Here is a 17432-nt window from a genome sequence, read left to right as displayed (position 1 = left end):
ACTGATCACTTGTGTGAAATTTCATTAAATTGTGTCAAGGGGATGAGGAGAGATGGTGTGCACAAGATTGTGTCTATGTATATAGTTTAGTTACAAAAAACACAAAGTCCCGTAACTCTGCAAAAAAATTTCTGAAAGAACCTAACATGCCCCATGCACAACTACTGTTGTTACTGATCACTCGTGTAAAGTTTCATTAAATTGTGTCAAGTGGATGAGGAGAGATGGTGCGCACAAGATTGTGTCTATGTATATAGTATAGTAACAAAAAACAAAGTCCCATAACTCTGCAATTTTTTTTTTCTGAAAGAACCTAACATGACCCATGCACAACTACTGTTGTTACTGATCACTTGTGTGAAGTTTCATTAAATTGTGTCAAGTGGATGAGGAGAGATGGTGCGCACAAGATTGTGTCTATGTATATAGTATAGTAACAAAAAACAAAGTCCCATAACTCTGCAAGTTTTTTTTCTGAAAGAACCTAACATGCCCCATGCACAACTACTGTTGTTACTGATCACTTGTGTGAAGTTTCATTAAATTGTGTCAAGGGGATGAGGAGAGATGGTGCGCACAAGATTGTGTCTACGGACAGACAGACGGACGGACAGACAGACAACCTGAAACCAGTATACACCCCCTTACAACTTTGTTGTCGGGGGGTACAATAATGTGTGTCACTGCCGAAAAATCATGCATGTATGTATGTAGATGACCCTGCTTTGTGAGAATATAATTTTATTATCTCATTAATCAACAAGAGATCACAGAGTGATCTTGGCGCCCACCAATGTGCCATTTTTGAGTGTTCCAAATTTCGAGACTTACTGACTACCTCAATGTCAAATTTCATTTCCGTACACAACACTGTGCATGTGGTCCAAATTAGAAAGCTGTAGCTTGAGAAATGTGAAAGTAGGTCACTAGGTCAATGTCAAGGTCAAAGTTTGTTTCGGTACACAATCCTCTGCATGTGGTCTAAATTTGAAGCCTGTAGCTACAGAAATGTGAAAGTAGGTCACTAGGTCAATCTTAAGGTCAAAGTTCATTTCGGTACACAAAACTATGCAAGAGGTCCAAATTTGAAGGCTGTAGCTTGAGAAATGTAAAAGTAGGTCACTAGGTCAAAATCTAGGTCAAATTCTATTTCGGAATACAAAACTATGCATGTGGTCCAAATTTGAAGCCTGTACCTTAAAAATGTGAAAGTAGGTCACTAGGTCAATGTAACGGTCAAAGTTCATTTCGGTACACAAAACTATGCAAGTGGTCCAAATTTGAAGGCTTTAGCTTGAGAAATGTAAAAGTAGGTCACTAGGTCAAAATCATGGTCAAATTTTATTTCGGAATACAAATCTATGCATGTGGTCCAAAGTTGAAGCCTGTACCTTAAAAATGTGAAAGTAGGTCACTAGGTCAATGTGAAGGTCAAAGTTTTTTTCGGTACACAAAACTATGCATGTGGTCCAAATTTGAAGGCTGTAGCTTGAGAAATGTGCAAGTAGGTCACTAGGTCAAAATCAATGTCAAATTTCATTTTGAAACATGGAACTATTCATATGGTCCAAATTTGACGCCTGTACCTTCAAAAATGTGAAAGTAGGTCACTAGGTCAAAATCAAGGTCAAAGGTTTTCCAGTGCACAAAACTATGCATGTGGTCCAAATTTGAAGGCTGTAGCTACAGAAATGTGAAAGTAGGTCACTAGGTCAAAATCAAGGTCAACTCATGTCAAGGTTCATCTTGCCACTCAAAAATATACATGTGGTCCAAATTTGAATGTTGTAGTTATTGACAAGAACATTTTAAAAGCTTTTCCCTATATAAGTCTATATGAACCATGTGACCCCCGGGGCGGGGCCATTTTTGACCCTAGGGCGATAATTTGAACAAACTTGGTAGAGAACCACTAGATGATACTACATTACAAGTATCAAAGCCTTAGGCTTTGTGGTTTGGACAAGAAGATTTTCAAAGTTTTTCCTTATGTAAATCTATGTAAACCATATGACCCCCAGGGCGGGGCCATATTTGACCCTAGGGGTATAATATGAACAATCTTAGTTGAAGACCACTAGATGATGTCACATACAAAATATCAAAGCCCTAGGCCCTGTGGTTTTGGACAAGGGATTATTCAAAGTTTTTCCCTATATAAGTCATTATAAACTATGTGACCCCCAGGGCGGGGCCATATTTGACCCCAGAGAAATAATTTGAATCATCTTGGTAGAGGACCACTAGATGATGCTTCAAACCAAATATCAAAGCCCTAGGCTCTGTGGTTTTGGATAAGAAGGTTTTCAAAGTTTTTCCCTATATAAATCTATGTAAAATATAGAAATAAACAAAGGGCCATAACTCACTCATAAATTGTTGAACCAGTCTGATTTTCAGGGGGACACAACTAGGGTACCAATACATCATTCTGACAAAGTTTGGTCAAAATCCCCCCAGTAGTTTCTGAGGAGATGCGATAACAAGAAATTGTTAACGGACGGACAGACGGACGGACGGACGGAATGACGGACGGACGGACCACGGACGCAGAGTGATTTTAATAGCCAACCATCTGATGATGGTGGGCTAAAAACTACCAGCACTCCCATTCTTTCTTCATAATGCAACAAAAGGCAAAAACTAAAATTCAAGATTTCTGCTGTTCCACCTATTTCAGCTTTAAAAGCCTTTTCATGCATGTGCTAAAGTTAAATATAAATTACAGCTAAATTTTTAGTAGTAAAATCTGTGAAAAGAAGAAGTTTTTCCTTACAGTTGCCATGGCAGCCAGAATACCACACGAATGATCCACATTTGACAGAATATGGAACGGAAACTGCTATTGAGAATAATTAAGGGTAAAGGGTTACAGAAACTGAGAATGAGACCAGTCTTTACAGACTATCACCTGATTGGCTGTTTCCAAAGCATAGTTTTGAAACTGACCAATGGCATGGCAGCATTTTTAGAATGGTCTCCAAATTCAATTGTTTTTTTTACCCTGGACCCTAACCAAGACACATTACAGTCAGAAATAGATTTATTCCACTTTACATGCACAAGTTATATATGCTAGATCAACCATAGAATCTTAGTAGGAAGAAAACAATGTAAATTATTTTTCAGATGGTGACAGAAGGGCTTTTTTCCCAAACATGAAAACATCCCAATTAATGAGGCAAGCAACTAAAGCGAGATACATGCTGATTAATTTCCCTGTTAACAAAAATCATGTGCATGTAAAAAATTTAACTCATCAATTTCAATATAGATGCTTTTATACTATGAACAACACACCAACCTTTCAATGTAACTACGTGGCTTTCCAAAGCCAACATGCCAGAAACACTTAAAAGCAAACAGTTAGGCGTAGTTTACGTAAAATGCAACTCATTTTCAAATTTTCCACATTAAATACTAATCAACATATTTTGATATATATTTTTCTGAAAACAAGAATGTTTGTTATATTTGCTGATTTGATAATATTCTAACATTGATAGCATTGTTTTTTTTCACAACTTGCGATATTAATATATAATTATCCTTCAAAATGTATGCAGAAATGGTACATGAGTTCCAAAGAATCTGGAAAACACTGTCAACTATCAAATCAGGAAGTAAAAGCTAAATGAAAAGTACAAATCTGAAGTGTCAGAAAATAAGAATCAGTTTGCTTTTATTGTCTGAGGGCAACCAAAACCAAACTAGCAATAGTGTAAACATTAGGAAGTTAATAGATATCTTACCCTCTTCTTTTCCTTTCTTTCCCTTTCTTTGTCTTTTTCTGGTGACACACTCTGTAACAGGCACGTACACAAATAAAGTAAAGGTGAAGTGACCACATAATATTATGCTCATAAACTTAACCAAAACTAGTGAATGTTATTCATGAAAAACATACATTTCCCATCACTTGCCATGCAGAATTTGTAAAATGCCAAAAATTACTGGTCATAACTCCATCGAAAATCATTGAACCATAATATTTCAATAATAAACACAACTTGATTTAGCAGTAATCACTCCTGTTAAGTTTGGTGGATTTCCAACTAGCAGTACAGGAGAACTGGCACAGACATGGAAGAATTTGACAAAATTTCACGAGTCATGGCTTGACTGAAAATCATTAAACTAGAACATGTCAATGATATGCACAACTGCGCTTCACACATCACTTTAAGAGTTTTATTGAAATTCAGCAAAACAGTATACATCATACAGTGTAAACACTGTAAATATGTCAAATCAAGGACCATAACTCTGCTGAAAGTCACTCAAGCTGAGTATGCTGATGATATGCATAACTAGGCTTGACACTGATAATTCCTGTATAGTTTGGTGGAAATCTGCCCAATGGTGTAACAGAAGCTGCCAAAATATAAAATTTGACAAGGACTATAATATTATTATATTGTACCCGATTTATATAGCGCCCTTTGTATGATAAACATGTTCAAAAGGCCTTTATATTGCGCAAAGGCAGCCACTCAAGGCGCCAAATTTATCCTCTACTAGTACAGGCACTAGCTCTTTTTGAACAGACAGTCTGGTTCTTTAATATGCCCAGTGTATAGCACCAATACACATGAAGCCACTTTTTCCTGGGAAGAACTAGTACCGACCTTTTAGTTAAGTGGGGGACACTCAAGAGCATCTCAGAAATTTCCAGTGCCTGGACTGGGATTCGAACCCCGGACCTCTGGATTGACAATCAAGCGTGTTACCACTACACCACCGGATAGCCAAGTCCCCTGAACACCACTGAATCAGAGCATGCCCATAGTTTGCATAATGGAGAATTGGCAATGATCACTCCTGTAAGGTTTGTGGCCATAACATCATAACATTTGACAAATCCAGGCCATACCTCTGCCGGAAATCTTCAAACCAGAACATGCCAATGATTTGCACAACTAGGCTAAGCAATGTCACTTTTATCAAGTTTGATATAACCTCTCCAGATGGTATATCAACAAGGTAAAATACAACAAATCAAGGGTCATATCTCCACTGAAAATCACTGAACCAGAAGTTGCCAATGATATGCACAATGAGATTTTGCACTGATCACTCATGATTGTAAGGTTTGGTGGAAATCTGCCAAATAATGTGAAGTGACAAACATCATCAAATTTGTCAAAATCAAGGGGTATAACTCCGTTGAAAATGCCAAACTGCAAAATGCCAATGATATGCATATCTGGGCTTGGCAATGATCATTCTTTGGAAATTTGGTGTAAATCTGCCCAATGTCTCAGAGTTGTGAGGCAGATAGACAAAACTAAATCAATATGTCTCCCCAACTATATGTGGGAGACATAAGTCATGTTGCAATTTGTTTTCAATTTTGGCACAAATCTGGTTTTCCATGCACATCAGTGGCCAACAGTTGGCATACCAGTTAAACAAGAAATTGTCCCCTGCCTAAGGATACTTGGCAAATATTTTGGAGCTTTAGGTCTTGATCTTGAGCATAACAGGAAAATGGACTCCAACTGGACACCACGTAGATCCTGTAAACTGTTCACATCAAAGTGTGACCTTGAACTTAACCTTCATCTTTCATGGCACAAACTGTGTCAGTATGAGGAACATAACTAGGTGCTTAGTAATATTTAAATCCTATGAGGGATGCCAGAACATATAAGAGACACTATCATATAATGGAAATGTTTGCGCATTTCACGAACCACGACAAGTCATGATAAATAAAATTAGCTTTTGGCATTTTGCAAATATTTCCAAATGCGAAACCTTCCAAACTGACAATAAGTGAACTTTTTGACTAACAAATATATTCATTTATACCATACATAACTTTGCCAAGAATTGGATATTGTATGTGATTGGATGTCTCATTATAAGGTGTCGGGCAATATAAAATCACTTGATAAATGCCAGAGGAAAGGGTTGGACATGAAACAGACCTGTAAAACTTTGACCTCAAAGTTTGATCTTGAAGCTATGGCATTCAACAAATTATCTTGCTATGGAGAACTTTGGTGTCAAATAATATAAAAATTTCCTAGAAGATGGCAGAATTAAGGGTCAGACATGCAACATACCTAGTAAACATTTCACACCAAGTGTGACCTTGACCTTGAAGCTACTGAGCTGTCTATAGGTGCAACAGGTTGCTGTATAGGGAACATTTATGCCTAGTTCTTAAAGAAGGGCCATCAGAGATGGCAAAAACATGGACAGTTCACCAACAAAATCCATGCTAAATGCAGAGTTATGGGCAGGACAACACACAAAATCTGATGCTCAATGGCAGTTATAGATGAGCAACAACAAAACCGTTCTTTGATGACATAGTCATGGACAGGACACCGCCAAAATCTCTTGTTAGATGGCAGAGTTATGGACAGTGCAATAACAAAGTCTCTTACTGGATGTATGGACAGAGCAATAACAAAATCTCTTACTGGATGGCAGTGTTATGGACAGGGCAATAAAAAAATCTCTTACTGGATGTATGGACAGGGCAATAAAAAAATCTCCTGCTGGATGGCAGAGTTATGGACAGGGCAATAACAAAATCTCTTACTGGTTGGCAGAGTTATGGACAGGGCAATAACAAAATCTTGCTGGATGCCAGAGTTATGGGCAGGACAATAACAAAATCTCTTGCTGGATGCCAGAGTTATGGACAAGCAATAACAAAATCTCTTACTGGATGGCAGAGTTATGGACAAGGCAACAACAAAATCTCTTGCTAGATGGCAGAGTTATGGACAGGACAATAACAAAATCTCTTACTGGATGGCAGAGTAATGGACAGGGCAATAACAAAATCCCTTGCTGGATGGCCAAGTTATGGATAACAAATTCCCTTGCTGGATGGCAGAGTTATGGACAGGGTAACAAAAAAATCTCTTACTGGATGGCAGAGTTATGGACAGGGCAATAACAAAATCTCTTGCTGGATGGCAGAGTTATGGACAGGGCAAAAACAAAATCTCTTGCTGGATGCCAGAGTTATGGACAGGGCAATAACAAAATCTCTTACTGGATGGCAGAGTTATGGACAGGGCAATAACAAAATCCCTTGCTGGATGGCCAAGTTATGGACAACAAATTCCCTTGCTGGAAGTCAGAGTTATGGACAAGGCAACAACAAAATCTTTTGCTGGATGGCAGCGTTATGGACAGGGCAACAAACAAAATCTCTTACTGGATGGCAGAGTTATGGACAGGGCAATAACAAAATCCATTGCTGGATGGCCAAGTTATGGACAACAACAAATTCCCTTGCTAGATGACAGAGTTATGGACAGGGCAAAAACAAAATCTTTTGCTGGATGGCAGAGTTATGGAAGGGCAATAACAAAATCCCTTGCTGGATGGCAGAGTTATGGACAACAACTAATTCCCTTGCTGGATGGCCGAGTTATGGACAGGGCAACAACAAAATCTTTTGCTGGATGGCAGAGTTACAGATAGGGCAACAACAAAATCCCTTGCAGGATGGCAGAGTTACAAACAGGACAACAACAAAATCCTTTGCTGGATGGCAGAGTTATGGACAACAACAAAATCTCTTTCTGGATGGCAGAGTTATGGACAGGGCAACAACAAAATCTCTTGCTGGATGGCAATTATGGACAGGGCAATAAGAAAACCTCTTGCTGGACGGCAAAGTTATGGACAGAGCAACAACAAAATCCCTTGCTGGGTGTCAGAGTTACAGACAGGACAACAATAAAATCCCTTTCTGGATGGCAGAGTTATGGACAACAACAACTTCCCTTGCTGACGGCAGAGTTATGGACAGGGCAACAAAAAAATCCCTTACTTGATGGCAGAGTTATGGCTTGGCAACTATAAAATCCCTTTATAGATGGCAGAGTTATGGATAGGACAACAAACAAAATCCCTTGCTGAATGGCAGTTATGGACAGGACAACAACAAAAGCCCTTGCTGGATGGTAGAGTTACAGACAAGACAACAACAAAATCTCTTGCTGGATGGCAAAGTTATGGACAGGGCAGTAACAAATTCCCTTCCTGGGTGGCAGTTATGGACAATAACAAATTCCCTTGCTGGATGGCAGTGTTATGGACAGGGCAACAACAAAATCCCTTGCTGGATGGCAGAGTTATGGGACAGGGCAATAACAAAATCCCTTGCTGGATGGCAGAGTTATGGACAAGGCAACAACAAAATCTCTTGCTGGATGGCAGAGTTATGGACAGGGCAGTAACAAATTCCCTTCCTGGATGGCAGAGTTATGGACAACAACAAATTCCCTTGCTGGATGGCCAGAGTTATGGACAGGGCAATAACAAATTCCCTTGCGGGATGGCAGAGTTATGGACAAGGCAACAACAAAATCTCTTGCTGGATGGCAATTATGGACAGGGCAATAAGAAAATCTCTTGCTGGACGGCAAAGTTATGGACAGAGCAACAACAAAATCCCTTGCTGGGTGTCAGAGTTACAGACAGGACAACAATAAAATCCCTTTCTGGATGGCAGAGTTATGGACAACAACAAATTCCCTTGCTGACGGCAGAGTTATGGACAGGGCAACAAAAAAAATCCCTTACTTGATGGCAGAGTTATGGCTTGGCAACTATAAAATCCCTTTATAGATGGCAGAGTTATGGATAGGACAACAAACAAAATCCCTTGCTGAATGGCAGTTATGGACAGGACAACAACAAAAGCCCTTGCTGGATGGTCGAGTTACAGACAAGACAACAACAAAATCTCTTGCTGGATGGCAAAGGTATGGACAGGGCAGTAACAAATTCCCTTCCTGGATGGCAGTTATGGACAATAACAAATTCCCTTGCTGGATGGCAGTGTTATGGACAGGGCAACAACAAAATCCCTTGCTGGATGGCAGAGTTATGGACAGGGCAATAACAAAATCCCTTGCTGGATGGCAGAGTTATGGACAAGGCAACAACAAAATCTCTTGCTGGATGGCAGAGTTATGGACAGGGCAGTAACAAATTCCCTTCCTGGATGGCAGAGTTATGGACAACAACAAATTCCCTTGCTGGATGGCCAGAGATATGGACAGGGCAATAACAAATTCCCTTGCGGGATGGCAGAGTTATGGACAAGGCAACAACAAAATCTCTTGCTTGATGGCAGAGTTATGGACAGGGCAATAACAAATTCTCTTGCTGGATGGCAGAGTTATGGACATGGCAACAAACAAAATCTCTTGCTGGATGGTAGATCAACAACAAAATCCCTTGCTGGATGGCAAAGTTAAGGACAGGGCAATAACAAAATATCTTGCTAGATGGCAGAGTTATGGACAACAACAAATTCCCATGTTGGATGGCAGAGTTATGGACATGGCAACAAACAAAAGCTCTTGTTGGATGGAAGAGTTATGGACAGGGCAATAACAAATTCCCTTGCTGAATGGCAGAGTTATGGACAGGCAACAACAAAATCTCTTGCTGGATGGCAGAGTTATGGACAGGGCAATAACAATTTCCCTTGCTGGATGGCAGAGTTATGGACAGGCAACAACAAAATCTCTTGCTGGATGGCAGAGTTATGAACTGGGCAATAACAAATTCCCTTGCGGGATAGCAGAGTTATGGACAGGGCAAAAAACAAAATCTCTTGCTGAATGGCAGAGTTACGGACAGGGCAATAACAAAATCCCTTGCTGGATGGCAGAGTTATGGACAAGGCAACAACAAAATCTCTTGCTGGATGGCAGAGTTATGGACAGGGCAGTAACAAATTCCCTTCCTGGATGGCAGAGTTATGGACAACAACAAATTCCCTTGCTGGATGGCCAGAGATATGGACAGGGCAATAACAAATTCCCTTGCGGGATGGCAGAGTTATGGACAAGGCAACAACAAAATCTCTTGCTTGATGGCAGAGTTATGGACAGGGCAATAACAAATTCCCTTGCTGGATGGCAGAGTAATGGACATGGCAACAAACAAATTCTCTTGCTGGATGGCAGAGTTAAGGACAGGACAATAACAAATCCCTAGCTGGATGGCAGAAATATGGACAACAACAAATTCCCTTGCTGGATGGTAGATCAACAACAAAATCCCTTGCTGGATGGCAAAGTTAAGGACAGGGCAATAACAAAATATCTTGCTAGATGGCAGAGTTATGGACAACAACAAATTCCCATGCTGGATGGCAGAGTTATGGACATGGCAACAAACAAAATCTCTTGTTGGATGGAAGAGTTATGGACAGACAGGGCAATAACAAATTCCCTTGCTGGATGGCAGAGTTATGGACAGGCAACAACAAAATCTCTTGCTGGATGGCAGAGTTATGGACAGGGCAATAACAATTTCCCTTGCTGGATGGCAGAGTTATGGACAGGCAACAACAAAATCTCTTGCTGGATGGCAGAGTTATGAACTGGGCAATAACAAATTCCCTTGCTGGTTAGCAGAGTTATGGACAGGGCAAAAAACAAAATCTCTTGCTGAATGGCAGAGTTATGGACAGGACGACAAAATCTCTTGCTGGAGGGCAGAATTATGGACAGGGCAACGAGAAAATCCCTTGCTGTATGGCAGAGTTATGGACAACAACAAATTCTCCTGCTGATGGCAGAGTTATGGACAGGGCAGTAACAAAATCCTTTGCTGGATGGCAGTGTTATGGACAACAACAAATTCTCTTGCTGATGCCAGAGTTATGGACAGGGCAACAACAAAATCCTTTGCTGGATGGTAGAGTCATGGACAGGGCAATAACAAAATCCCTTTGGTGGATGGTAGAGTTACAGACAATACAAAATCCCTTGCTGAATGACACAGACATGGACAGGACAACAAAATCCTTTGCTGGATGGCAGAGTTATGGACAGTACACCAACATAATTCCTTGCTGGAAGCAGTTTTGGACAGGGTAACAACTGAATAAAAGCCCTTGCTGGATGGCAGTCATAGAAAGGAAAACAACAAAATCCCTTGCTGCATAGCAGCAATGGTACAGACATTGAGACAAGTGCAGTCCAGTAATTTGTCCTCTTTCTTCAAAGAAGGTGAAAGACAAAAATGTCTTCTTCTAAAAATTTTGCACATTTTAATACATATCAAAGTAACCAAAGTCTTGAGTGTGAATACAACAACTCTTCCTTGGAATGAACCAAATACATGCAAATTTATATAAACATTTTAGCCTTACCCGTCCATGTCGAGATTTTGATGATTTTACGCTGGTGTCCTCCTATAATGACAAAACATGGTCAGTCTTCTGGTTAATATATCAATGTTGACCGACACTCAGTCTGTACAAGCTGAAAACATCGCTTCAACCAACCATACAATTTACACTCTCCATTCTTCTTATAACATCACAACTATTTAGCAATTACTATTTACACCATACTTCTTCCACAAAGAGAGAAAAATATTTTCAAAAACAATGTTCACGAAATGCCTGCCTCAATTTTTTTTAGCATAACAGACAAATTGTCAAGAACATCTTATATTTCTTACTAGATATAACTTCTTAAGACACACATTAATGATTAATTGTTTGTCTAATCAAGTGCAATAGTAAATATAGACATTCCACCAAAAAATAAGTAGGAATGTAGAAGATTACTATGAAAGTCTTAAAACTTGTTCTATTAAATATGAATCATTCAAATAATCAAGTATGTGTTTACATCCCAAGGTCAGGGTTATAAAGCCGTGTCAGGAGACATGTCTCGCTTCAAAATTGACCAATGACACCTGTTGAATTCTCAGACAAGCCTCAAGAGCTAGTTTCATAACCTTGAATCTAGGTCTTTCATATACCAGTAGTATCTTTTATATTATTATTGTTGCAGTATCTATAAGGTATCTTTGTCATACTGAGTTCAAATTGCAAAAGATATATGGCTATTAAAATACTGGCATACATGCACATTCTAAATATTTAAATTCTATACAAACAAAAACAACATTTTTCTTACACAAAAAAGTAACCAGGTTTAACAGTTTTTTGTGAATATCTTTACCTACAGTTAGTAACTAAAATTATATTCAATAAAAGTGAAATTCTACATGGAAATTAAGTACAGAAATGAATAGACAAAAAAAAAACAGAACTAGGGATATCATTAGAGTTTCAGCCTAATACAAATTCTGCCTCGACTTTTTAATATTTATTTTTGCCCTTTAGTAGTTCTGCACATTTTGAATAAATACCAGTTTTAAAACAGAGAATTTTATTAAACAAAAGAATCTTTTTCAAAGCATAACTGAATCCAAAGGATATAATTAAATAAGCAAATAAAAAATAAGGTCATGACTGCTTGATTTTTTGTTAGACTGGTTTCAAAATATTGGATTTCTAGTCAATTTTCACAGTGGGCTTCCATGGGAAAGTCACATTTTCGTATATAGAAGAAGTTCCACAATGGCGATTTTAATAAAACTAAGATATATTGTTATGTGTGTTTAATTTTTCACAACATCAACTGGAGTCCTTGCAATGCTGCTTATTTTATGTGATAATTTGAAATATTTGACATAAAAACCTACCCAAAATAAGCCTTAGAAAAAGACAATAGTGTTGACTGTTTAATTCTTATTATAGATTCCCAACTACATTTATGCAACCCATTTAAAGTCTACCAGGTACTACTATAGCTTTTTTTCCGATAAATGACACACTTCCAATTAATAAAACATGCAGAATAACCTAAATATGGGTTTTATGCCAGTTTTCATTTCTGACATCAGTAATATAGGAGTAGTCTGCAAACCTAGGTATTTTTTCTGATTCCTTATCATTACTTGCTTGTTTTCCACAAATAACTAACAACTTCCCTACATGATACCGATGTTGACGGTATATGACTTCTGATATACAGCCTCTGTCAAATCGTCACAGAGAACATTTGTCTCACCAAAAGGACAAAACTCTTAGCCTCTCCATTCAGTCTTGTTCTCTACCTAGTATTGATAAGCCTGCCAAGAGGTCTGTCTTTTATGATCAAATTAACTGTTCACATATACAAGGATACTATATGTTATATTTTAAAAAATCTATGACCAGAAATTAAAAATAAATTTTCACTTCTGATCATAGTAAATCTAAACTGAATGACAATTTCATATCATCTCAAGACATAAATTAAAAATTTTGCTGACTTAAGTGCCTAGTCTTGTTAAAGACATCATAATCAACTTAAATATGAATTCCATAGAAAAAGATTATCCAGCAGTAAAAATATTATCCATTAAAAATTAAAATTCCTTGCTTGCCATATAATGTAATATTTTTTATTTTTTTTTAACATTAAATATGATTTTTTGTCTTGAATTACAGCAGCATTTCTAACCATTAAATGCACAAATAAAGTGCATCATTATAAAATGAATTTAACAGATTTCTTATCAAAGCAAATACATTAGAGTAGATTTATCTTGAAAAATTTGTAACAATTTCTTCTTCATTAACAGATAAATCAGTACGTAGAAATTCAAATAATTACAAACATGCAATGAGAAAATGACAAAATTAATTTCGTCAGCTTCTCCGCTCCTTCAAATCCCTTCTTGAGTAAAAAATATGAAATGACAATCACATCAACAACAAAGCCCTGATGATCCTAGATCGCTCACGAAGCTTTAACAGCTCAAGCAAACTAACCGTTTCTGATAGACTCATACTAAAATGTTTCTGTTAAATCACTTTGGTACAGTACATTGTAATTTTGGAAGAAAGTCTTCCAAGAGACATTTAAATAACACCGAAAGGCCGTCTGCAGAATGCAAAGGGAACGAAGAAGGTTAGCCATATAGGGAAAAGTAGCCTCACCTTCTGGCTGCCATGTTTTGACAATTTCGGAACAGAGTCTCCCTGGAATAATTTTACATATAGGGAAAAGTGACTGTGCTCTCCAGTGGTCAAGTTTTTTTTTACAACAAAGAATAATCTGAACACTATTTGAAGGGGGTCATCGAAACTTGAAGAAACATTAAAAATTTTGTTTGAAAATCATATCAACTATTTGCTGAGGGTCACTCAAGGAATATTTCTGTGAAATTATTCTAAAATATTAACTATTTTATCCTTCATTTAAACTGAATTTCAACTGGTTGTCTAAACTTTAAGGTGTTTTATTTAATGCAGAAATCACTGTTAAAATTTTTTTTTTCAAACAACTTTGGAAAAGGACCATCTAAGGAAGTTCTTTGCAAAATCCAGACTTGCTTTGATTTGATGAAAATTGTGGTGGGTGAAAATTGAGAACTGACAGATAAATAGGGGATGATAAGTGATCACTAAAGCTCTCCCCGAGCAATTTGAGCTCATGTAAACAAAATATACAAAATTGTAACCAAGTAAAAGAGATAAAACTGTAGAATTAAACAAACTTGTACACAGTTGAAGATACTATGTCCTTAAACTAATAACATCATTAAATAGTTTCTGTTAAATGGCTATTAGCAGAAATAACTAAGTTTTATTAATCAAAATTCACTGCTATTGTGTTATTCTCAACTATCTTGTTCTCTAACACAGAACTTAAATAAATCACACATATATTTTAACACAAAATGTTGGCAGTATTTACCAAATACAATACTAATACCCTGAAAATTAATACTGATAGTTGTGCAAATATTTACAAATAAAGTGCTTATTTCATTTAATGAATAAATTTATATTCATTTGCATATACAAGAATTAAACTTAGAAATTAAATGCATTCCTGAATGCTTAAATATAAATAAGATCTCAATATATTTACTCCACTTAAAAAGAGATGTTATACATTTAAGCAAACACAAATTTACCAAACCTAGAGAATTATTAAATCATTATAATAAGAAAAAGAAAACAAACTTTACCTACTTGCAAACATTAAGAGGCAACACGCTTATCTGTGATAAATAAACACATTCATTTTAAGCCTAAACTTTTGTTTTAATTCCATATCTCTTTTTTATTTCTTTTTTTATTTCAATAGTTACTTTTCCACTGTTCTGTCTCATATTCAATGCTGTTTTCATGTCTCCACTCTTTTCTACTTAATCAACTTTTCATCAAACTTTTTTTATTTTAATTTTCTTTCGAAAAATATTTGTCAATATTCCATTTTCTTATTCCGTTTGTTACACTGGCAAAGTATACGCCAAACATGCTGAACGGCTATTCATTACTGAAGTATCTTAGACCACTTACATCTTATCTTGTTCTTTGGTTATCAGTCATATGGTCTACGTAACTTAGATATATTCATTTCCTACAATTACTGAAAAATTGGTAGTACCATCTATTCACATATGCTTTTTCTAAACAATTTAAAGACTGCATTACAAATGGTTTCTTCATTTAATCTTGATGGTATTACATTGAATCTCGATATGATGATTATGTTGAATCTCCAAACGAGTATTATGCCAAATCTTGAAACAAGTATTATGTTTAATACTGATATGACTGTCATGTTGAATTTTCTTACGAGTATTATGTTGACTTCTGATACGAGTATTATGTTGAATCTTGATCCGAGTATTATGCTGAATCTTGATCCGAGTATTATGCTGAATCTTGATCCGAGTATTATGCTGAATCTTGATCCGAGTATTATGTCGAATCTTGATACGAGTATAATTATGTTGAATCATTTTAGATGTATCATGTTGACTAACCATTATATGACTATTATGTTGAATACTGAAGCAAGTATTATGTTGGATCTCCATTAAAATATTATGAAGAAGGTATCTGGATGTTGCGACCTTAAGCTTAGCATACTTCAGTATCTTCCACAGCAAGGAACGAACTGGAACAGCACATTTCACCCTGGTCTAAGATGGTAACTCTGGCAGGCTGAGGTGGTGCATCTTCCTCAGTCTACAATGAAATTCTATGCAAATGGCTAACAAAGAGATGCAGCAGCAGATATGGCAGCCTAAGTGTGTGGCCCATTAGAAGTGGAAGTATGCAAGTATAAAGCTTCGAAGGTTGATGCTTGGTTGTGTTATCAGGTGACAGCAAGTGTAATCAACTTCTTAGGTTTCAATTTGCAGGAAGCAAATTCATCTTCATGGCAAGTATTTGATGGCAGAGATGTGTCTTTTACTGTGAAGGACTGGATCTCTGGTACAAGTGGCATTATGTACTCGTGTAGTTCATGGTGATTTTAGCATTAAGGCAGTAGAAGTTGAGCTGGTGACCAAATTTTCTTGTTAATGATTTCCTGGGAACATCAGTTGCTGCGTTTTGTGAGTGGAGAAACACGGCTTAGTTTGGAAAGAAGCAACACGGCTTGCATGCAGCATGGAAGCAGCCTTAGGATTCTAATCCGACAATGAAAACCCAGAAATACGTTTTGTTTTTCGCAATGTGGCTTAAGGTTTGCGGTCTTCTTGTGCAGGAACCCAAATTCAACAATCTCTGACCTATGTAGTGATCATGTTGTCCGGTAACCAAATCATATCTTTTGTGTCCTTTATGTGCATCTGGTGCGTTGTGATCTTGTATAGGCGACCAAATCATAATTTGTGACCTTCCCCCGCTTGTTGTGCAGATGGCCAAATCATACATCGTGACAATTCTCGTCTTTCTGTGTGCAGAAACTTCATCAAACATCAAAACCGTTGTGTGTAAAAATCTTGTATCAAAGGCTTAATCCAACATTCCCCCGACTTCTTGTGTAGATGACTGTGTAACATATTCCTTGACCTTTCTGCATGTGTATCGTCTAAAATAGCATTACTTGTGCAGACATAATCATCAGGATATTTGTGTGTGGATTAAAACATCTTCTTTTTGATGGACAATACAAGCTCGATACCTTGACCCTCCTCTGGCTTTTGATTCCATCTTCTGCTTTTTAAGACTCCCCAACACTTCCTTAATTATTTACAGAGTTCTCTTTTCAGATATATAAAATATTTCCTTTCTCATACATTTTTCATTTTATGACTTCACAAAGTTCTTTTCCTAACAAAGCAAACAGTTCTGAAGGTGCGAAAACATGCACTGTGACCCCTAATACTACACAAGCTCCCTACACCAATATTACATTCATAAATTAAATGTCTTCTACTTGACTCCATCTTTATTTCTTCAATTTTCCCGCCATTTCTTTCCCGCCATATTTTCCATCTGCAAAATGATCTTTCAACCAAGCGATTGGAACTACTTTCTCTTTACTTCAAACTTTATTCACTTTTTTATATTAACGCTTTGAAATTAACTTTCAAAATTATGTTGCCTCTTTTCATGACCTTGACCCTTCTTGACCCTTGAACCTCTTGACCTTGACATCAGTCCTGAAGTAAACATCACCATAGAAACAGAGGAACATGATGGTTGCTAGGTAACCTCCATCATGGGTGAATACATCTCACCTATACTAACCTTAGAACTTGAAGCAATCGGCTCAGTCTTCCTGCGTTTCAAATCTGAAAATAAAAATTATCTTTAATCTTACTTATGCAAGTAATGTGTGGGA

At 37.3% G+C, this 17432-nt stretch overlaps 1 protein-coding gene across 1 annotated transcript in view; it reads right to left on the bottom strand.

Moving 5' to 3' along the window:
- Positions 1-17432, bottom strand: part of LOC123557508 (THO complex subunit 2-like) — a 48623-nt gene that overhangs the window by 8305 nt on the left and 22886 nt on the right. Inside the window, exons 8-10 of the mRNA XM_053544667.1 lie at positions 17339-17382; positions 11150-11191; positions 3753-3803 (exon numbers count right to left, since the gene is read on the bottom strand). Coding sequence (XP_053400642.1) covers positions 3753-3803; positions 11150-11191; positions 17339-17382 — 137 coding nt within the window. The remainder of the gene's footprint in view (positions 1-3752; positions 3804-11149; positions 11192-17338; positions 17383-17432) is intronic.

The sequence above is a fragment of the Mercenaria mercenaria genome, chromosome 5 (assembly GCF_021730395.1).
Source record: "Mercenaria mercenaria strain notata chromosome 5, MADL_Memer_1, whole genome shotgun sequence".
In the NCBI taxonomy this organism is placed as follows: domain Eukaryota; kingdom Metazoa; phylum Mollusca; class Bivalvia; order Venerida; family Veneridae; genus Mercenaria; species Mercenaria mercenaria.
The sequence above is the reverse complement of the archived record's forward strand: the minus strand, read 5'-3'. Positions and strand labels throughout refer to the sequence as shown.